This window comes from Elephantulus edwardii, unplaced genomic scaffold, assembly GCF_000299155.1.
Source record: "Elephantulus edwardii isolate Elephantulus edwardi_28Jun2011 unplaced genomic scaffold, EleEdw1.0 scaffold00272, whole genome shotgun sequence".
Lineage (NCBI taxonomy): Eukaryota > Metazoa > Chordata > Mammalia > Macroscelidea > Macroscelididae > Elephantulus > Elephantulus edwardii.
Window position 1 is genome coordinate 3431677 of NW_006400022.1, and position 24176 is coordinate 3455852.

General features: G+C 44.2%; 1 protein-coding gene across 1 annotated transcript in view; it reads left to right on the forward strand.

The window, feature by feature from the left end:
- The window catches only part of LRRK1 (leucine-rich repeat kinase 1), a 194752-nt gene that overhangs the window by 139031 nt on the left and 31545 nt on the right, over window positions 1–24176 (forward strand). The window contains exons 21-25 of the mRNA XM_006900059.1: window positions 1277–1448; window positions 7468–7631; window positions 9799–9938; window positions 11164–11413; window positions 19239–19405. Coding sequence (XP_006900121.1) covers window positions 1277–1448; window positions 7468–7631; window positions 9799–9938; window positions 11164–11413; window positions 19239–19405 — 893 coding nt within the window. The remainder of the gene's footprint in view (window positions 1–1276; window positions 1449–7467; window positions 7632–9798; window positions 9939–11163; window positions 11414–19238; window positions 19406–24176) is intronic.

Here is a 24176-nt window from a genome sequence, read left to right on the forward strand (position 1 = left end):
CTTATCAGCCCTCAGAAGTAACACCTGCCTCTTCCTGTTTCCCTGGGGAGAGACATACTCAGCAGGTAAGGAAGAGAGGGTTCCAGACCAAGCATGTGCATTTCGAGTGAGGCGAAAGCTCTTAGAATGGCCAGCCAGGAGTGTCTTCTGGAAAGTTCTAAAAACATTTATTGGACAGGCACAAATTTCTTGTAAACTGTGAGGAGAGGGAAGGGAAAGCCTTTGTTAAGAAAATGACGTGCTGCTAGCACATCCCCCTGGTGCTGTGGGGCGCTCCCCTGTGACTCACAGTCCACACACAGTCTGATGTTCACACAGACACTTTGACATTCATAGCTCACAGTCTATAGTTCATACATACAGTCAGATGTTCACACATACTTTCACACTCACAACCTGCATAGTTACAGACACACACACACACAGAGTCTAATGATCTCACATAGCTCATATTTGATGTTTACACTCACAGCTCACTCTGACATTCATACATTCTACGCACACAGCTCATACACAGTCTGATGTTTACAAACAGCTCATAGTTGTGTGTTTACACTCTCACACTCACAAGCTGACATTCATACACTCTGCACAGCTCACGCAGTCTGGTTTACACACATACTCTGGGGCTGCCTGGGCTCTGGCTGTATCTGCCTAAGATGCACACTAGGAGGCATGTCTCCAACACCGTGACAGGGCATTCTCATGAGGAGCACCAGTGTTCTTGTAAAACACCCTCTTTTGCACAAATGTTCTCTTTTTAAGAACGTTGTGTTGTTTCTACTGGACAAGAATGATAAGTGCCTTGGAAGGCCAGATGCACTTTTCTGATCTTGATGTCCCCTTTGCCCTTGAACATGTGCAGTTGTATTTACTTTTCCTTCCCAACTCAAAAATCACTTCAACTGACTGATTCTTCTATGTCAACCCCCATGATAGAAAATAAGCTCCATTTTGACCACCAATATTAACAACATAGCATCTTTCTGCACAGCAGTAGTCTAGTCTCCAAGAACCCCTGATGAGTGTCATCTTAATTTTCCTGGGAGTATAGTCTCAGCACATAAGCCACTATCCATTCTTGAAAATAACTTTCCAGAGGCTCCAAAAGAGTTCCACAGAGCCTGTCCTAGACCTCATGGTTATAGTCTCAGACGTCACGGTCCCAGTCTCATACCTCATGGTCATGGTCCTGGAGCGTGTGATCCCTGGTCCATGAGGCCCTTGCAGGAGAGAGGAACTGTGTGGTTCATACAGCCTCATTGATGTGTTTCAGCTACCTCCTGCCACACCTGCTTCCCTCCAAGCCTGGCCTGGACACCCACAGCATGCGGCATCCCACACTAAACACCATCCAGAGGGTGTTCAAGATGAGCTTCGTTCCCATTGGCTTCTGGCAGAGGTTCATAGCAAGGATGCTGATCAGCTTAACAGAGATGGACCTGCAGGTAGTGGCACTCTTGGTGGGAGTGGGGAGTCAGAAAGGCGCCTCTAGCCTAGTGTGAACTAGTGAAACCAACTACTGTCTCACGAAGTAGTGCCACTGGGGCATACATACTCTTCCCTCTTTTCTAAGAAAGGGGCTTATACCTAGATAGAACCCTAAACTTTAAATCTCATCAGATTCCCCCTGAGAGGCCAGGGCTGAGCCCACCCTACAGGTTCTGATCCAGAAGGTATGATGTGGCAACCAGGTTTGCGCCAGTTAAAAGAACCATGGCTGTTTTGGGGCTTTTTATTGTAAGCTAGAGTCATGTGGGGGCATGTTTTCAGAAGTTGGAGGTCATTGGAAGAAGACATCATACTGAGAAAGGCAGAGAGTTGGTGAAGAAGAGGAAGACCCTTGATGAGATGGATTGACACAGTGATTGTAAAAATGGGCTCAAGTACATCAGATATGGTGAGGATGGTGCAGGAAGGGCAGGGCTCAGATTTGTTGTTCACAGGGTCACAAAGAGTCATAGGTGACTGAACCACACCAAACAGCAATTGTACAGCCAAGGTTGAGAACAATGAGGAAAACACTTTCATTTGGTCTGATAACAACAGAAACCTAACACAGTTTCTGTGAACTGGCCTGGGCTTATTGGCATGAATCACAACTCTCAGTCAAAGCTTTGTTGTCATGTGCCACTGAGTCCCCTGCAACTCAGAGCAACCCTGTGCACAGTGGCTCTGAACCCTGTCCTATCCTGAGCCAGTCTCACTGTCTGTGGCACACCAACCCTCATTAGCCCAGTTACTGTGTCAATCCATCTCATCCAGGGCCATCTTCTGCATCCTTCTAAGTGTGATGTCCTTCTCCAAGGATTGGTCCCTCCTGGCTACATGCCCAGAGTATGTCAGAAAGAGCTTCAAAATCTTTGCCTCAAAGGAGCAACTTGGTTTCACCCTGTCCAGGAGAATCAAGAGTTCTGGGATTCCCATTCTTCTCAAAGTTAGCCACAGTATGTTGTGATCCACATAGTCAAATGTCTTTGCATAGTCGATGAAACACAGATACACATTTCTCTGATTGTGGCGATTATGGAACAGACCATCGACTACTCATAAACAAGTTTAAGTTGAAGCTAAAGAAAATTAAGACAAAATCCACAAGAACCAAGGTTTGACCTTGAGTCTATCCTACCTGAATTTAAAAACTGTCTCAGGAATGGATTTGAGGCCTTGACCACTAATGAACAAAGACCAGATGGGCTGTGGGAAGATATCAAGAATATCATTAATGAAGAATGTATAAGGCCATTACAAAGGCAGAGGAAGAAAAAAAGAGTAAGATGGATGTCGGAAACAGAATATTACACTAGAACACTGAGAAGCCAAAGCAAGGGAAATAAATTGGGAAATTAAGTAGCTGAACAGAAAGCTTCAAAGGGCAGCTCAGGAAGACAGAACAAAGTATTATAATAAAATGTGCAAAGAGCTAGAGTCAGAAAATCAAAAGGAACAAACTCACTCAGCATTTCTTCAGCTGAAGGACCTAAAGAACAAATTCAAGCCTCGAGTTACAGTACTTAAGGATGCTGTTGGCAGAATATTGAATGATCTAGGAAATATCAAAAGACATTGGAAAGAGTACACAGAGACATTATACCAAAAAGAATTGACATAGAAAACTTAATGAAACAACATATGGTCAAGAGGCAATGGTATTAAAGGAGGAAGTTCAAGCTGCTCTGAAGAAACTGGAAAAAAACAAGCCCCAGGAATTGATGGAATACCAGTCTACTCTGGATGTGCTCACCAGGTTGTGCCAAGAAATCTGGAGGACAACTAGCTGGCCAACTGACTTCATGAAATCCATATTAATTCCCATTTTAAAAAAAAAGGTGACCGAACGGACTGTGGAAATTATTGAACAATATCACTAATATCACACACAAGCAAAATCCTGCTGAAGATTAACCAAAAATTAACAGTACATCAGTAGAGAACTACAGAAGCGTACTTCTGCTGGGATTGTGACATCATAGCCAGTGTCAGATGAATCTTGGCTGAAAGTAGTCAAAGTTAATGTTATATGGTATCAGGCATGCTTTATTTGCCTGGAAGAATGGTCTCAAAAGGCACTCTGGTGGATAGGGTAGTGTGTAGTTTGTCCTGTCGCTTACCAGCTCTGATGGTTCAAAGCCACCTCAATGGGGAGAAGGATGGGTGGCCCCCTCCTGTTATGATTCACAGCCTCAGAAAAGCTGGGGAGGATAGCTATTGAGTCAGAACCCACTTGATGACAGTGAGTTTGATTGGAGTCTTTGAGACACTCTCAATGTGGTTTCTTACCCACAAAGCCAGCCTCTTTGGGGAACTTCAAATTGAGACATTATCCACCAATGTCAGATGGATCTTGTCAGAAAGCAAAAAGTACCAGAGGAATATCTATCTGTGTTTCATTGACAATGCAAAGGCATTTGGCTGTGTGGATCACAACAAATGGTGGCTAACCTTGAGGAGAATGGGAATCCCAGAACACTTGAGTGTGCTCATGTGAAACCTATACTTGGACCCAGAAGCAGTCCTTAGAACAGAGCAAGGAAACACTGCTTGGTTTAAAATGAAGAAAGGAATGTGTAAGGGATGCATCCTGTCTCCATATCTTTCCAATCTATTTGCAGAACAGATCATTCAGGAGACTGAGCTTTATGAGGAAGAATGTGCCATCAGGATTAAAGAAAGACACATCAACAACCTAGTTATGCAAATGACACATCCTTGCTACTGAAACTGAGGAGGACCTGAAGTACTTGGTGCAGAAGGTCAAGAACTGTAGTCTTCAACATGAATTGATGCTCAACATAAACAAGACAAAGATTGTAACCACAGGACCAATTGGCAGCACCATGATAGATGGAGAAGAGATTGAGGTTGTTAACAGCTATAGCTTGCTCAGCTCCATAATCAACACTCTTGACACCCGCAGTCAGGAAAGCAAAAGACGAATAGCATTAGGTAAATCTGTCTTCAGTGACCTTTCCAAAGTACTGAGAAGTAACAGTGTCAGTCAAGAGACTAAGGTGTGCCTGATCCAGGCCATGGTCTTCACAATTACTTGCTAAGTAAGCATCAGAGAGCTAGACAACTAAGGATGACAGAAGAACTAACACCTTTGAGTTGTGGTGCTGGAGAAGAGTCTTGACTAAAGCACGGGCCGCCAAGAAAACAGTTAAGTCTGTCTTGGAGAAAGTGAAACCAAGTTTCTCCTTGGAGGCTAAAAAAAATTTTTTTCTTCTACTAGTTTATTTACAAAATTCAAATACATTGTTTTCAAGGACAAATTCTTTCCATTCCCCTCAGCCCCTCACCCATCAAATTGTACAACCCCATGATTAATCCCACCTTCCCTGTCCACATCCTCAGCCCTCTGTTTCCACCCTTAACCCACACCTCTTGGATCCTTATACTCATTCTACAATAATGGTTTTAGACAATATTTATCCTTATGGGACTGAGTTAGTTCCCTCAGTGTAACGCTTTCCAGTCCCTCCCAAGTTAGGTAATAATTTACAAAATCATTGCTCCTGCGTGTTGCATAGTATTCCATTGTGTGAATGTACCATAATTTCTCAATCCATACCTTTGTGGTTGGACATTTGGGCTGTTTCCATGTTCTTGTGATGATGAATAATGCTGTTATAAATATTGGTGTACAAATCTCCAGTTGTGCCTCAGTTTTCATATTCTCAGGATATATTCCAAGTAGTGGAATAACTGAGTCATATGGAATTACTATGCCCAGCTTTTTGAGGAAGCACCAAACTGCCTTCCCATAATGTTCATAAGAGTCAAACTGGGATCAAGCTTAAAAGCAGTAATCCAGAGTATAAAGAGACTGCCAAAAACAACCAGAAATGCACAATCTGAAGAGGATAAAACTGATACATGGGACCTTCCAAAGATTAAATCCCTGTGTGCATTAAAACTTTTTTACAACAGGTTGAAAAGAAAACCTACAGATTGGGAACAAACATTTGATAATAACATCTCAGATAAGAATCGTATTACAAAAGCTTACAGAATACTCCTGGGCCTCCTCAAGAAAAAGACTGATAACCGTATTGCAAAATGGACAAAAGACATGGAAAGAATTTTCACAGAGGAATATATTTAACAGACACATGAAGAATTGCTCCAAATCACTGGCAATAAGAGATACAAATCAAAACCACAATGAAGTACCATCTTATTCCAGTAATAGTGGCAAAGTTTAACAGGGCAGAAAGTAATAGATGTTGGAGAGTATGTGACGGGAAAGGAGGCTAGGATTTTGAAGCTCCGTCTCACATACTTTGGGCATGAGGCCAGGAGGGATCAATCCTTGGAGAAGGATAGCATGCTCAGAAGGGTGGAGTGACAGCTCAAGGGAGGAAGACCCTGGATGAGATAGATTGATACAGTAACTGGGGCAATGGGGGTAAGCATGTTTGAGTCAATTAGACTGGATCAGAACACAGCAGGCTTCGGAGTTGTTGTACATAGGGTCACTATAAGTCTCAGGTGACTCAATGGCAGATAACAACAAACAGTAATCTTTCATACTCACATTAGGGCAGTGGTGTGCATGGGGTGTAGGAGTGGAGATTCTCACCCCTGCACTGGAGGAAGCTCTGGTTGAGAATCCTCAACACTGACACATTCCTTGTGAGCTGACTTTTGCACATTCTTAGTAGATGGTGCTTACTGTGCCTTAACTTCTTGGCTAAATAAAGATGCTTTTGAATCTCTCCATTTTGCCAAAATGATGAAGGATATGCAAGAAACTGAAGTAAGTGTTGTAACACTGTTAGTAGAGAGATCTGTTTGTGTGCTGACTGTCGAGGGTGAGCTCAGGAGCCAGACTATTCTGACCCATCACCTGCTCTCTCTTGAACCCTATCTCCTGCCCTGGCCTGAGTGGGGCTCATCAGAGCACTGGCCAGCATCCAGCATCCTGTGAGGCCTGAGCTCCCAGCAAGGTCCTGAGTTAGGGATCCAACTGAAATGCAAAGGAGGCAGTGAAGTTCAGTGTACACAGTAATCATTGGAATGAAAATTCAAGAAGAAACAATGGACTGCTTTGATTTTTGCTGTCGTAAAACATGTTACCTGCATATCTAATACACCATGGGCATGTTTGCAGTTCAGTGACACCCATTACGTTAACCAGTCTTACACTTACACTTTGTCAGTGTCACCTAAACAATGGAGGCTCTACTCTTCACTTTCTGAATTAGCAAAGCTCACTTGAGTGGACCACTGATTGGTGAATCTGACAGTGGGATCACTGTCATCTGACCCCACAGCCTTCACTGGAAGTCTGATCTAAGGATGTAGTTGGAAATCAGGAAAAGCTTGTTGCTGTTGCTTTATCACAGTTGCTTTATTTCTGTTGTAAGACCTTAAACCAATTTATACATTGAAGAGTTGGGTAAAAGGCAATGATAAATAATGATCACTCCAGAAAGTCATTGTCACTGAATCAGAATCAACTCATGGCTTACCCTCCAGTTAGTTTTCAGAGACTGTAAATCACATGGGAGGAGATTACCCATATTTCCCCTGTGATGCAGCGGGTGGATTCAAGTTTTCCACCTTTGGATAAGCAACGCAAATCTCTACACTCTAGACACTAGACCTCTGTAATAATAACCTCTGCATTATTAAATTTAACAGAAAGCTCTGATGTCTTTGTGGTGTACCAACTTGTAACTGCCTCTTTTCTGGTTGTTAAATTGGTGTTTTATATTCTTCTTTAGTCTTTCTATACCCTTCATGTTTTTTTAACATAAAGCAGATCCCTCCCCCTGCCATTCAGGAGCCCCTGTTCTTCTGGCTCCAGGCCTCTCTACATATATGACGGTGTCTGGCAGAGCATGCCGACTGGGCTATACTGGTGGGAATGGCTATGGTCATTTGTCAGATGTGGCCAGGCCAGCTTCTGCTGACCTGCACAGAGCACAGATTACTTAAGCAAGGTATTTTTCTGTCTTGCAGCTCTTTGAAAACAAGAAGAACACTAAAAGCAGGAACAGAAGATTGACCATTTACAGCTTTGCAGGAAACCAGAGAAATCGCTGTAGCACCTTCAGAGTGAAAAGGAACCAGACCATCTACTGGCAGGAAGGGCTTCTGGTCACTTTTGAAGGGGGCTACCTCAGGTGGGACGCAAGGCCAGCATGGCAAGGACAAACTCCTGCCCACCTGTGGAGACCTCTGTCTAGGAAGAGACTTTTTAGCCACTCTTATGGTTGTTAGGGAGCTCTGGTGGTCTAGTGGTAAGAAACTGTGCTGTAGTCCCAAAGGCATTCAGTTCAAATCCACCTGTTGCTTCACAGAAGGATAGACCGTTGATCCGTAAATCCAGATTTACTGTCTCTGAAAATCCACTAGAGGGTGAGCTATGGGTCAGTTCCAACTTAACAAAAGCAAACCATAACAATAGCTTGTGATTGTCAGCTGCCCACCTCCTGTAGGCCCTGTCGTTCCTGGGCTGCTGGCTGGCTTTCAGAGGAAAGAGAAGGCCTTCTTCCTTGACCCTCCTCTCCTCCAAGTTCGGCATTGGCCTGTTCGTCATCGTGGCCGAGCAGTGACAGCTGCCTTTAGGTGTCCTGTCAGGAAATCCACTAAGGGCCGTGCCAGGCAAGGCTTCTGTAGGCACCCACGCCCTCTTCTGCACTTGGCTTTTTAAAAAGCACCATGTCATGAGCTCTGGAGAAGTGAGGGGTGATGCACAGAGCCCCCATCTCCTCACCCCTCTCTGCTCCTGACTGGAGGGTGGGTGTGGTCAACACAGCCCTGGGCCCTGGGCAGGAGTGAGGATCACCTATGCAAAACCCCCTCTTCCACCTGAGCCCATGCTGAAGACATACATACTCCAGACTCAACTCCCTTTCTCTTTATCTTTTGAGATAAAGTTAGCTCAATAGATTTAATAATTGATGGCAGTCACGTAAGGGAAGTTTCTGGGGTCATGTTTGTTGTGTGTTACTGTTCTTTATTCCCCCCCACAAAAAAAATAGGTGGCCTTTGTGCCTTAGACTAAGGGAAGAGGCCTTCTTGAGGGTGTGGCATTAGAATCGATAACTAGGTGATGAATCTGTGGGCTGGCCAGGGGCCTGGGGCCTTGGAGTCTCCCTCGACTCTAAGAATTGGCTGGCTAGCTAATACCTCTGTGGCAGTCTCGTCTTGATGGCAATCACGTAAGGGAAGTTTCTGGGTACCTCAAAAGGAGGTGGTCTTTGTGCCTTAGACTAACGGTGGAGGCCTGCTCGAGGGTGTGGCTTTAAAATTAATAACGATCGGGCCAAATTTGTTAATTTTAGAATGAATATTCTTTAAAAGACAAAGCAATCATTTGTCTATTTGCTGTACTGAACAACTTAGAGTTGCTGTGATGCTGAACACTGTTCCATAATCGTGTCAAATACCATAATGGTTACCATTATGAACAATGTTTGGGTGAGCTTCCAGATTGATTCATATTGGAAAGCAGGAGTGACATCCACTTCCTAAACTAGATGCCTCTGGAAACTCTACACACCCTCTTATAAATGCACAGAAATGATGTTAATTATAGAACAGAGTTCAGGTCTTTTGTGCAAAACTTACTCTTGTATTCGACTCATCACTTAGGCGCTGCTAAGTGAGACTTGTGCTGTTATATCTGGAGGAACATTCTTCCACTTCGCACATTACTCCTTGTCAATGTGTTGTATGAAGTAACCTGGATTTGCCATGGGGATATCAGATATCATAATGGTTTCCCATTGTGGACAGTGTTTGGTGGAACTCTCAGTTGTAAAACAGATTTGGAAGCGGGAGTGGCATCCACTTCCTAAACCACATGCCTCTGGAAACTATGAACTTGGAGAATCGACAATAGCTATGGAAAGGCATTAGGTCTTCTGTTCATAGAGTCGCTATGAGTCGACTTCAACTCAACAGCAATCAACAGCAACAACAAACACAGAACACACTTTATTCATTATTCATAATAAAAAATTTTCTAAAACTTTCTTCGGCTTTATGAGAAGAGAAACAAGGAAGTAAACCTTTTAGGACCCTCCTTGGTGTCTGGTATTTCCATGTCACTTCTTCCTCACTGAAGCATCACATTTGCTTAAGAAAACAAAGGTTTAAAAAGGTCGAGACTTTAGCTCAGGTCATATGGCAGGCCAGCTCTCTCTTCCAGCCAGAGCATCCCTAGCCGAAGTGTCTGCCCTGTGCATGTCCTGAAGGCCCCTCATTTCTAGCCCTGGGACAGAGAGGTCCAGGGACTGTGTTCTACACAGTGGCAGTGACACGTTCTTTCTGTCTGGCTTCCAGTGTGGAGTCCTCTGATGTGAACTGGAAAAAGAAGAAGAGCGGAGGAATAAAAATCATCTGTCAGTCCGAAGTGAGGGACTTTTCTGCTGTGGCTTTCATCACGGATCATGTCAACTCCTTAATTGATCAGTGGTTTCCTGGTAAGTGAATGTTCTGGAATGAAGTCTTGTGGATGTCAGTCTCTCCTGAGAAATTAGGGTGGGAATTCTTCCTGCTCTGAGGAAAATAACACTCTCTGGGACTAAGCCTAGGAAAAGCAGAGGATCTCTAAAAACCACGAGAGCCCCTGGCCCCAGGAGTCTGGCTCTGGGTGTGGTGGGAGAGGTGCAGTGCTGAGAATCCAGCCGTGTGTGCCAGAACTTTGGCTCACATGTGAGGGGCAAACTTCCTGCATGCCCAATATGCTCGTTTACAACAAGGACAGACAGCTAGTATTTGGGGATAGGCTGATAGAGATGAAAGCTTTCTGGTGCGGGTAGGAAAAGCAGGGAGCCCACATCAGCCCAGGGCAGCATCCTTCCTGCCTGCCACCATTCCCAGTGGCGACAAAGCCAACCCCACACCCCCGTCCCACCTTTGATCAGCTTCATAATTCACAGTCACCCAGAAGAAAACACTGTTTGAAGCAGAGTGGTCCACTGTCTGTCTGCACACTGTGACTTCCAGCTGTGGCCGAAGTCAGACAATTGGGTAGGGACACAGGCATCCTGGCCACCGAGCTGCTGGTGGCTCCTGGCCAGACAGGCCAGGCAGAGAGCCAGCTCCACATACATGCTTGAGACACTCAACCTTCCTCACACCCTCCTATCCTGTCCTAAGGGGCCCTCTCCCTCCTGTCCTGTCATGAGGGGACCTCTCCCCCAAGTCCCGTCCTGAGGGACCCTCTCCCTCCTGACCTGTTGAGGGGCCTTTTCTGAGACAACATGGCACCTCTTGTTCCTGTTACAAGTGTAGGATGCCTGCCTTATCTCCTGTAATTTGCCTCATTTGTTCCACCATGGTTTTCTTCTTTAAGGGACACAAGCAAGAATTATCAGCTTTCAGTTTTGAATGTTAAAGTGTCACTTCTTCTCTTAGTTCAGACCCAGCTGTTCAGCAGGAACCTACCACTTCCTCCTCTCCCCTTTTCTGCCCCCACTCGCCCCTCACCCCTTTCCCCGGCATCCTAGCCCTCAGACCCTGGATACTCGGCCTATAATGCCCCCTAAGCAGGTACTGCAGGGGTGGTGGCAGCAGCACTTCCATAGATGTCCACCACTCACAGTCACCCATCAGCCCTCCCTGCCCAGGGCCCCAGTGGACTGGGAAGTGTGGGCAGGACCCTGCAGGGTGCAGCCTGAGTCTTTTTCTGCCTTGTCTCTCTAGCCCTGACAGCCACAGAGAGCGATGGCACCCCCCTCATGGAGCAGTGCGTGCCCTGTCCCGTGTGCGAGGCAGCCCGGGCACGGACCTCAGACCACAGTGAGAAGGCCGAGGCTGTGCAGTACTTCGACATGGAGGACTGTGTGCTGGCTGCCATCGAGCAGGATGTCATCTCCTGCCCCCAACACCCGGACCTCCCTGTGCCCCTGCAGGAGCTGGTGCCCGAGCTATTTATGACCGACTTCCCAGCCAGGTAGGCTCACCCACTCTGCCTTGCCCCCATGTGTGTACAGTGCTGGACACCTTCCAGGAGATACGTGGTGGCTGTACCCAGTCTAGCTCTGGCAGGAACAATCCATGGCCTCAGCCTTCCAGGCCCTGTCAGCGCCCAGTCCAGGCCCAATGGGGACAGTCCATGGCCTTAGCCTCCCAGGCTCTGTCAGTGCCCAGTCCAGTCCCAGCAGAGACAGTCCACGGCTTCAGCCTCCCAGGGCCTGTCAGAGATTGGTCCAGTCCCAGTAGGGACAGTCCACAGCCCCAGCCTCCAGGATCCTGTCAGTGCCTGGTCCAGTTCCAGCAAGGGACAACCGATGGCCTTAGCCTCCAAGATACTGTTAGTGCCCAGTGTTTGAGGCCTTGACTGTACTTTTAAGAGCCCTTTGTGACTCAAAAACATGGCTACTGGTGGGAAAGTCAGTGGTTCAAACCCACTAGCTGCTCCTCAGGAGAAAAATGAAGTGCACTTGACCAAGATATCTGGTGGCCTAATAGTAAGGAGTCATACTACCCATTCAAAGGTACATAGTTCTAATCGACCAGCTACTCTGTGGGAGAAAGATCCTCACTTAGCATCTGCTATGTGTCAGTTCCAAACTCACAGTTCATAACAACTTCATAAAGATGGACAGCTTCATAAGCCCTCTGAGACGATCTCTACTGCCCGACAGTGTCCCCGTACAGCAGAATTCACTCTGCAGCAGCAGCCTTGGGGTTTTTGGGCTTGGATCTCAGGACCCCTGCACTCCTTTTCCTCCAGAGAGCTAAGGAAAGTCCTGCCTGCTGGGAGCTCCCCCTCCCACTCCTGTTATGCTAAACAGTTTCAGCATCTCAGCCATTTGGGGCAGGGAGTAGAGGGCATAACCCAAAAGTTGTTTTCCCATTTTGGCAAATGTTGCCTCCATTGTCTTTCCTCACAGTGAGTGTTTAGATGTCCTCAATCTTCTCAGAGTTAATGCTGCTATCCCAACCCAAGATTAAGCTCAAAGAGGTCTGGGAAAATGGAAGAGGTTCTGTGGCTTGCCAATAAGGGAACGGGTGCAAAACCCAAGTTCTTGGTAAAATATAGTTCTCTTCACTAATGGGTAGAAACCAGAATCACATCATGATGGGACCTCACTGGTCTCCAGCATTTTTGGAGTTCTTAGAGTCTGTTGTTTTCTCAAAGGACTCTTTTTTTAAAGGGACCTTTAGTGGCATAGTGCTTATTGTTATCATTCTTCTAAGAGAAAGACTAGCAGTTCAAATCAACCAACACTTAGAGGACAAAGATGGACAGTCTCCTCCCTCTGTTCTTACTAGCCCTCTGCAGGGTCTGAGTCGACACTGACTGTGGTTTCAGGGTTTTGTTGCTGTTGTTTGTAAAAAACACTTCTACTCTCATTTTTTTCAAATTTCCCTTTCGACCCCAAGGAAGTAGAAGATAGAGGATACTCTGTAGAGTTGCAGAAAGAGCCCCAGTTTCAAAGCAGATTAAGTGTTGGGGTGCTAAGCATACGATTAATACTGTGACCCCACATGTGCTAGGGGAAGAGATGCACCATCAGCTTCCAGGAGACTTGAGGTCTTGTAACCCTGAAAGCAGTCTGCTCTGTCCAGCAGCATCACTATGTGTCAGAATCCATCCATGAGGGCACTTTTGGTGCTAGGTAATGTGACAGATGAGATTCCATAGCATGCATCACATGGATCAATAGAGAAATGTTCGGTCATCCCAAATTATCTCATGATACAAAGGAAATAATCTGGAAAGGGTTAAACCGGGTGGCTCCTTGGAGGCAAGGATTCTGAGGCTCCATCTAACATACTTTGGACATGTTGTGAGGAGAGACCGGTCCTTGGAGAGGGACATCATGCTTGGGAGGGTGGAGGGACAGCACAGGAGAGGAAGGCCCTCTATGAGGTAGATTGATTCAGTGACTGGGATAATTGGGGTGGGAGGGTCAGAGACAGTGCGATTGGCACAGGACAGAGCGGAGTTTAGGGCTGTTGTACATAGGGTCGCTATGAGTCGCAGGCGACTCGACGGCACACAACAACAACAACAACAACAAAGGACAAATACTTCTGCTCTTTATTTTGTCCATCCATCCCACCATACCTCTTCCCACTTCACCATCTTTGTTCCTTCCATTTCTCCTCTCCATCTTCCTTGTTCCATCCTTCTTTCTCTCCACCCTTCCCACCCACCTTCTGTGTTCCCTCCATCCTTCCTTTTATTTCTCCTCCCCACCCACCTTCCTTGTTCCCTCCGCTTTTCCCTCCATCTTTCCCTCAACCTCTCCTCCTCACATACCTTCCATGATCCCTCCTTCCTTCTCTGTATTCTTTCTCCCCACCAACTTTTCTTGTTCCCTCCTTCCTTCCCCCATCCTTCCCTCTATCTCTCTTTCCCATTCACCTTCTTTGTTCCCTTTTTCTTTGTCTTTTTCTTTCCTCTATCCCTCCTCCCCACCTCACTTCTGTATTCCCTCCACTTTTCCTTCCTTCTTTCCCTCTACCCTCCTTCCCACTAACCTTCCTTATTCCCTCCACCTTTCCTCCATCCTTCTTCCTCATGCCACCTTCCTTGTTCTCTTCATTTTTTTCTTCCTTCCTCCCACACCTACCTCATTATTCTTTGTTTTACCTTTTTCCCTCAGTGTTTTTGAGAATAGGTGCCCTCAGAGAGGAAGAGACTGGAGGAATTTTTGTTGGCTTCCCCCTGAAAAAGCATGGATAGAGAAGGCATCCATGAGGGCTTGCACCTATGGCTTTTGTCCCTGGAGCCCTAAAGCACCTATAGTTCCCACATGGCTGTCCTGTAGACTGTCCCAAAATAGAGCTGGGCTTCTTGGTGTACAGCAGCCAATCCTGAGCCCAGTTCTTTGAAGGTCTTCAGAAGAGCCCAAGGTGACCATAAAGTATTACGGTATTTAAAAGGTCATCAGAAATCTCACTTTCACCTAGAATTCTGGAGTACAAGTAAGCACTAAGATTCTGCTTTCTGCTCCTGGTGAAATCTTTGCATGACTGTGTCAGTTTATCAAATTCTATACTTAACAAAGTGCCTTAAAACTAGAAATTAAGGACAAGAGGATAAAGGTTTAAAAATCACCTGTCTAATTAGAGGAGAAATGGGCACATGGGGGCACAGGACCATAACTGTGTCTCTGAAAGAAGCAGAGAGAGTGAGAACAACACAGCCCCTCATCTCCCCCAAGCAGAAAGCAGATCAGGAGCATGTAGCACAGCCACATGGTCCTCTAGAGCCACAGAAACAGCAAGAGGTTCATTATTCATTGCTGACTCAGAGACTCATAGCTGTGGTACTGACAATGAGGTTTATTAGGAAAAAAAGGTGAAGACTTGGAGAGACAAAGAATATAACTGAAAATAAGTCCAGTTTAGTCCCAAGACACAGCTCCTGAGTTAGTCTGGATTTCCAGGTTCAATTCAGTAAGCAGCTTTCCCCTCCATCATCAAAGGCAAGAACAGCAAAATTCAACTGTAGTCAGTAAAAATGCAAGTCTCAGGTCTCACCTGGGCACAGTTTCTCCACAGCAGTGCCAGTCTCTCCACCACTCGGGTCTCGCTCTCGCCAGGGTCTTGCTCTTGCCAAGGTCTCACTTTCCCCAGGGTCTTGCCCTTGCCTGGGTCTTGCTCTTGCCTGGGTCTCACTCTCACCAGGATCATGCTGCCACAGTCTTGCTCACCTCAAGTGTTGCTGACCAATGTGAGAAGCACTCTCTTATCATAGTCCCACAGCCAAGGATGATTTGCAAGACCATATGTGTGCAGTTAAGGTAGCTGGATACCAGAAACAGCTAACAAATTGCTTTAAAAAGCCAATGTTTAGGCTAACAGCACAGCATACATGTGCAAGGTAAATAACACCCTGCTATACATCATTGAGTTATAGAAGAAAGAAAAAATTAAATTTAAAAGTTGCTCAAAACAAGTGAAAGTGAAAATCAAATACAAATCCTCTGGAATGCAGGTAAGGCAGTACTCAGGGGGCAGTTCATAGCAATAGGCAAATATATTAAAAAAATGAAGCAAAATTAATAATATAACCCAGTACCTCCATCAAATGGAAAAAGAACAACCATCTAACCCCACAACTTCTAGAAGAAAGGAAATTATAAGGACAAGAGCAGAAATCATTGAGATTAAAAGCAGAAAAACAACTGAAATCATCAATAAGATGAGGAGCTGGTTTTTAGAAAAGATCAATAAAATAGACAAAGTATTGGCAAACTTAACAAAGGAAAGAGAAAGCATAAATAAAATCTAAAATGAAAAAAGTAGCATCACAACAGAATCAGATGAAAGTAAATCTATAATATCAGAATATTATGAAAAGCTATACTCTGATAAATTTGAATACCTAGAAGAAATGGGCAAATTTCTTTAAATTCCTGCCCTACCCACATTGACACTGACAGTTGTAAAACACTTGAACAGACCCATCACAAAAGAAGAGATTGAGCAGGTCTTAAAAAGACTCCACACAGAAAAAGTCCTGGCCCAGATGGTTTCATGACTGAATTCTACCAAACATTCAGAGAAAATCTATCACTAATTCTACTTGATTATGCAAAGGCGTTTGATTGTATGGATCATAATGAACTGTGGCTGACTCTGAGAAGAATGGAAATCCCAGAACATTTAATCGTGCTAATGCGAAACCTATACTTGGACCAGGAGGCAGTCGTCAGAATGAAGCAAGGAAATACTGCGTGGTTCAAAATTGGGAAAGTTATACGCCAGGGATGTTTCCTTCCTCCATACCTTTTCAACCTATATGCAGAACAGACTATCCAGGAGGCTGGGCTCTATGAGGAGAAGTGTGACATCAGGATTGATGGAAGTTGCATCAACAGTCTGCTTTGTGCAGATGACACAACCCTGCTTTCTGAAACTGAGAAGGACCTGAAGCACTTACTGCCGAAGGTCAAGGATTGTAGCCTTCAATGTGGATTGAGGCTCAATATCAAGAAGACAAAGATTCTCACCATTGGCCAACTGGCAGCATCAGGATGGATGGTGAAGAGATAGCGATTGTTAACAGCTTTAGTTGGCTTGGCTCCACAGTCATCACTCTTGGCCCCAGCAGTCAGGAAACTAAAAGATGTATTGCAATGGGACAGTCTGCTGTTAAGGACCTCTCCAAAGTACTGAAGAGCAGTAGTGTCACACTGGAGAATAAGGTGCACCCGACACAGGCCATGGTCTCTGCAATCACTTGCTATGTGTCAGAGAGTTGGATAGTGACTAAGGAGGATAGAAGGAGAATCGATGCCTTTAAGCTGTGGTGTTGGAGAAGAGTATTGAATATACCATGAACTTCTAAGAAAACGAACAGGTTCATCTTGGAGAGGGTTAAACCAGACTACTCCTTGGAGGCAAAGATTCTGAAGCTTCATCTGACATATTGGACATGTTTCAAGGAGGGACTAGTCCTTGGAGAAGGACTTCATGCTTAGGAGAGTGGAGGGACAGCGCAGGAGAGGAAGTACCTCTATGAGGTGGATTGATTCGGTGACTAGGGTAATGGGGGTAGGTGTGTTGGAGACAGTGAGATTGGCACGGGGTAGGGCACGGTTAAGGGCTGTTGTACATAGGGTCGTTATGAGTCGCAGGTGACTTGATGGCATATAACAAAGACAATTATACTTTAATTATTAAAAAAAAATAGGGAAATAAAGGAACACTCCCAGAGTTACTCTATGAAGCAAGCGTAATCATAGCCCTAAAACCAGGCAAAGACATTACCAAAACAAAAAACAACAGACCAATATCTCTCATGAATATAGATGTCAAAACCCTTAACAAAATCCTGTTCAAATAGAATCCAACACTGTAAAAAAATAATTCATCGTGACCAAGTGGGAGTCATAACAGGTATGCAAGGGTGGTTCAACAAAGGGAAAAAATCAATCAGAATAATTCAACACATTAACAAAGCAGAAACCAAGAACCACATGATTTTATCAGTTGAAACTGAAAATATCTTTGACAAAATCCAACACCCTTTTCTGATTAAAACACTCAACAGAATAAGTATAGAAGGGAATTTCTTCAACATAATGAAAAGTATATTCAAAACCAAGAGCCAATGTCATTATCAGTGGAGAAAGACTAAAAGCATTTCCCCTGAGAGCAAGGACCAGACAACGATGCCCACTGTCGCCACTCCTATTCAGTATTGTACTGGAAGTACTTGCAAAGGCAATATGACAAGAGAAAGACTCAACTCAATGATACCTAACAACCACTAGCACCAAAAGCAATTTACATGTTCAATAGGGTAAAAAGAAAACCTACTGACTGGGAAAAAACCATTTGGCAATGACTTCTGAGGCTAGATTCTCATAACAAAAGTTTACAGAATCCTGCAGAGCCTCTACAGTAGGGAAAAAACTAGTCTTTTGCCCAATTACATAATGGACAAAAGACATGAGAACACTTCACAGAGGAAGACATTCAGATGGATGATAGACAAGTGAAGAAATGCTTAAGATCACTGGCAATAAGAGAGCTGCAAATAAAAACCACAGTGAGAAACCATCTCACCCCACTAGCAGTGGCAAAGTTTAACAGGACAGCAAACAATAAGAGGATGTGGAGAGATTGGAATTCTCATACATTGTTGGTGGGATTGTAAAATGGTATAACCACTCTGGAAGGCAGTTTGCCATTTCCTAAAAAAACTGAACATAGAATTTCCATATGACTCAGCTATGTATTTCACTGTTAAGAATATACCCTGAGGAAAATAGAACTGAGACACAAATGTAGATATATACACTGATATTCATAGCAGTGTTATTCACAATAACAAGAAAATGGAAACAGCCAAAATTTCCATCAACAAATAAATAGGCTGAACAATTGTGGTACGTTCATGCCATGAAATACTATGCAACACTCAGGAACAACTATTTTGAAAAATACTACATAGCATGAGAAAAGCTAGAGACCATTGAAGTTTCATAAGGACAAATACTGCATAAGCCCATTATTGTAAAAATAGAAGGTTTACTAGTAAGATGTGTATAGAAGTCCAAAGAGGAAATGGGGAGGGAGCAGAGTGACTGAGAGTGGGAAGGAGAGGAAATCATGGGGTCACAGAGTTTGGTGGGTGGAGGGAAGAAGTGAAGGAATTTGGAAAGATCCATGGGGCACCATGGAAAAGACAGGATAATAATGGGCATAGATCAATAGTGATTAATTTTATAACACAATATGTGGGAATGATTGTATGTAACATTGTGAATATGTGAAATACAATATATATAAATGAAACACCATATAATTTTTTGTGTGCAATCCATTATAAAATAAAAATAAATTTTAAAAACTAAATGGAGAAATAGCTAACCTGTGGTAAATATATTTGATTTTTCTGATGGATACTAGTTCTCACCAGACAATGACTCATAGCTGGCCCTCCAGCAGCTTTTCAGAGTCTGTATATCACATGGAAGAGACTTTCTTCCATGAAGTAGCAGGTGCCTCCCCATGAACTATCTAGCAGAACAATAGCCCTCACAGAATGGAAGGAATTCCCAAGGGGATCCTTTTCTTCTCTCCATTAAGGCTCACCCTGTGAGCAAGGAACTGCTGTGAGCCCATTTTTGAGATGAGGAGATTAAGGGTTGTGAGGCCATGTGAAGTCTGCACCATAGCTGACCCTGGTGGGGCTAAGATCCCACTTACCTCTCTGTACCCACTGAGTCCAAGCTGCCCTGCACACCACAGCTTCTCCTGGGGTGGGCCTATGTAGTGAGTGCTGACCACTGGACTGTTTCTGGAAGGCTCTTCCTGGAGAACAGCAAGCTGGAGCTCAGTGAGGTGGAGAGCAGCATCCTGGGCCAAGGCGGCAGCGGCACTGTAATCTACCAGGCCCGCTACCAAGGCCAGCCTGTGGCTGTGAAGCACTTCCAGATCAAGACGTTCAAGGACTTCACCAGTGTCCCAGCAGGTAATGAGGTCCAGCCCAGCAACCTCTCTTCCCTGCAGTTTGACCCAAACTTTTTGCCTCTTCCATAGGCCTGAGGTCATCCACAAATGGGAAGGGAGGGGGGGGGGCTAGGCCAGAGGCAGCCTCAGTTCTTGCATGTGGTGGTGGGCTCATGGGTCAGGCTGCACTAGGGCAGCCTTCACGAGCAGAGTCTGTCTTCACCGTGCCCGCCACATAACTGGCCCAGGCCTGCATGTGGTGGGCCCTCACCTGCAGAAGACAGGCCATCTCCATCCTGAGGAGGAAGGTGGGAGCTCCAGGTAGGTGGATCTGAGTAACACCCAGATGGGTGGAAGGATTCTCTCCACATTGGCAGTTTCAAGTACACTTCAGTGGAGTTGGAGGATAATAGACTGGGAGGGAGAATTTGCCATATGTACCAAAGGGTTAACAGGTTTGAGGATTTTTTTTTTTATTTTAGTGAAAGTTTACAGATGTTGTATTTCCATTCATTAATTGTTGCACTTTTCTCCCTGCCCACCCCTTCCCCCCTAATTCACTTTTCTCTTTGAAAAGTAAAAGGAAAAATTGTTTCATTGTTATTCAGTCCCTCCCCCCAAGTCCACTCCCCTATGCTACCTTTGTTCTAGACTCCTGTCATAACAATAATATTTAATCATATATCCCTTTTAAACAGTTCACTCCCCCATCTGTTTAAATGCAGTATACATTATTTTTTGGGGGGGTTCCATTCATTCATTGTTGCACTATTTTCTCTACCCCCCCCCGCCAGTTTGTTCCTCTCTTTTGTTTTCCTTGAAAGTCTGTTTTAATTGTCCCATTGCCACAGTGCTTGTCAAAGCCAGTTCTGATTAATATCCTTTGTCAGTGTGTCCTTTGCCATTCCCTATCACTCCTACCTGAGAGAGACTTCACCCTGATTCATAAGGAAAAGGGGACGGCATATTCTCTTAGTTACTTCCTGCTGAAAAGGGACGCTACAGGTTTCAGGGTGAAGATCTTCTCTCACTACTCTAAAGGGCCTCTTTGGCAATAGGAAACACGTAGACTATTGTGGAGATTGATTTTGGAATTTAGATGCACTGTTATCGATTGTGCTAAGCCGTACACGTTCATATCCTTGAAGATGTATCATGGAAGTGTTGCAGCCTAGAAGACACAAATTTAACTAACAAGTTAAAAGTACATGAGTCAAAAATTAAAAAGCAATAATATTCCAAGTAGAGGTTCTAATAGTGGCACAAATCAAGTTACAGAGGGAAGGTAGTTCCTAAAATAAAAGGCCTATTGACTAGCACTTTGTCTAGTATAAAGGTTAGGAACCACAAGATGTAGAGATTCAACTATGTAATTTATTGTTCTTAAGTCCTGGAGCAAATTCCATCTACCACTGGGTTGTTTTATAGCTTGGAAGCCCACATGCAAGGCAGAGGTGAAGTAAGGAGCTGCTTATGAGGTTTTCTGTCAATTCCAACAACTAAGAAATAGTGAGAAGAGTTGGGACCTCAGAAGGCTTTTAGGACCAAATAATGGGCTCCTGTGTCCAGAAGAAAACGAATATACTTACCAATAATGTTAATGCTCACCCACAGATCTTCTGGGAGGATCTAAATCGTTGAAGCATCCTCCTTTGTTTCCAGCTGGGAGCTGGGGCCTGTCTGTCCTGTCAGCCACGAGGACCTGATGTGGGCCACCGTTGGCCAAGTGTCTTTCAGATCCACACTTAAAGCAAGTGAGTGGGAGCTTCCTCTCTACTCCCTTGCCTATATGTGGTTCTCGTCTGTGACACTGTCTACTGAAGTGGCCCAGCTTTCCACAGTGGAGGCAATTCTGACCTCCTTTATTACCTTTGGGTGGCACTGTTTATGAATAAGACTTCCTTTTCCTGACATAGGCCCTAAACTGGCAGCAATAGCTGCCCCTATAATTTTGGCCATTCTCTGGTCTTTTCTCTTCCCTCTAGATCCCAGTTGTTAAAAGAGGGAAAATATATAACAAATCATTTTGAACATTATAACACTATATCGTGGCATGGAAGAGGAATAGTGGAACTGTATCCACATTTACGATATTCTTCTTACCTAAACCATTTATGGAAAATAGGAACCGCATTGGAACACGTATCTCTGGATTGGCAGTATACTTTATTTTTTAAGTGATAGATTCTCCAAGCCTACTAAAATTCTCACACAGAGACACCCTACTGGAAAATTCCAAAAGATAGCAGTAGAGGCAAGAAAAGATTCAAGCTGCCCAGAAAGAGAAAACGCACTTGGTCAGCAAACATTTTAGTGTTACTTGAGATCAGGAAAGGAGGGAATGTTTCATACATGTTTGAGTAGTAAACCCTCAGTCTTACCAAAGATTGTGAGCTTAGGAAATGTAAGCCTTCTTACACTGCCTGTGGGTAGAAGCATCGTTAGGACCATGCTTTGGCAGTGTCTGGTAAATGAAAATGTGTAGGCCCAGGGGCTTCCCTTCTAAGTGCTCAGGGACATGAGTGTCACATTCTCTCTGCTTACAGAAAACAGGCAGGAAGGCGAGGCTGTGGCATGATGGGCTGGGGATGTGGGCTGTGGAAGGTCAGGCTGGGTTGTAAACTGTGGAAGGCTAGGCTGGGTATGTGAGCTGGGGAAGGCTGGGCTGGGGTATAAGCTGTGGCAGGATGGGCTGGGTGTAAGCTGTGGCAGGACGGGCTGGGCTACAAGCTGTGACACATACTTGGAGTGGTTAGCAGGAGTGGACAGAACTATGTGCTCATGGGGCTGAAAGTTACATGGTGGAAAACAAGCTGCTTGCCAAATGACTATATTTATAATTTCCATTTATTTTATCTTTATATAGCCATTTTCTTCTAAAGAAATCTTAAGGTTACAGGCATTCTGAAGCCATCAAGACCCCACTCCACACAACGTCTTCTGTTACATCTGGCCTTTGTGTGCTCCATCTGTCACAGCCAAAGATGTGCTGACACATTCCTTAGCCGCACCCTTACCATGTGCAGATGGACTTGCCTTTCTGCTCTGAGTTGAAAGCATTTAGTTCTTGTGTCTCCTGCACTTTCCTTGGCTGGAGCACCACTGCACACGGTCATGGTTCTGAGGACTTTGTCAGTTTGTTGTTGTTTTGGGGTTTTTTTTAATTGATATTTTAATGAAAGTTTACAGAAAACTTAGATTTCCATTCATTCATTGTTGCACATTTTCCTCCCTACCCATCCCCCAGTTTCTGTTTCTCTTTAAAAAGATTTGTTCATTTTTGCATAATTTCCTTTCTCCTCCCACCCCCAGTCCACTTTGTTATGCACCTCTTATTCTGGACTGTTGTCATGCAGATAATACCTAATCATATGTTTCTTCCAGACAATTCTTTTCCTCATCTGTTTCAATGCATTGTTCATTATTTATAGCCTCTTTTCTTAGTTTCCCCCCAACATCCATGTCAGTCCTGTTTTATGACAGAGGCATTATGCACATTTGTCCTTTTGTGAATGAGATATTTCACTCAACAAAATGTCCTCCAGGGTCACCCATTTTGTAGTATTTTATGAGGTCCTTGTTTTCAGTGTTGCATAGTATTCCATTGTGTGGATATACTACAGCTTTTCTATCCATTCATTTGTTGATGAAGCATTTGTTGTGGAAGCACTTAGGTTGTTTCCACCTCTGCTATTGTGAGCAAAGCAGCATATATCTGTTTGGGTGGCCGTTCTGGTTTTTTAAGAATATATTCCCAGTAATGCAATTGCTAGGTCAAATGATATTTCTATTTCCAACTCTTTGAGAAAGTGCCATACCACCTTTCAAAGTGGTTGCACCATTTTACACACCCACCAACAGTGAATATGAGTTCCAATTTCTCCATAACCTCACCAGCACTTGTTGTTTGCTGCTCTGTTGAATTTTCCTGTTGTTACTGGGGTGACATGATACCTCACAGTTGTTTTGATTTGCATCTCTATTAGAGCTAGGGATTTTGAACATTTGTTCTTGTGTTTGTTCATCATCTGAATGTCTTCTTTGGTGAAGTGTCTATTCATGTCCTGTGCCTATTTTGCTTTTGGGTCGTTTACCTTTATCTTGTTGAGGTACTAGATTATTCTATAAATTCTAGATATAAGTCCCTTATCAGACATGTTATTGCCAATTTTTTTTTCCTAGTCTGCGACTTTCCTTTTTACCCTATTGGAAAAGTGTTTGGGTGTGCATAGGGATTTGATTCTTAGAAGGTCCCATTCATCTATTCTTCCTGGTTGTAGGTTTCTCAGCATGCTTGAGAGGCTATTCATGTTGTGGATTAGGGCTTCTAGAGTTCTTCCAAGCTTTTCACTGATGATGTTTATAGTCCTTGGTTTTACTTCTAGGTCCTTGATCCACTTGATGTTGGGTTTTGTGTATGGTGTGAAGTGTGGTTCTTGCTTGAGTTTTCCACAGGTAATTTTCCAGTTTTTCAAACACCATTTACTAAAGAGGCTTTTGTTTTCCCACTTAGAGTGATTTCATCTTCTTGTAAAAAATCAGTTGACCATACTGATTTCTAGGTTCTTAATTCTATTCCATTGGTCTATGTGTCTGTCACTGTACTAGTACCATGCTTTCTTGACCACCATTGCTGTGTAGTAGGATTCAAGATCAGGGAGTGAGATGCCTCCTACCTTGTTTCTCTTTTTTTTTATTATTGTTGTTATTAATTTCATTGAACATTTACAGAGATTGTGGATTTCCATTCATTCATTGTTGCCCTTTTCTCCCTGCCCACCCTACCCCCACCC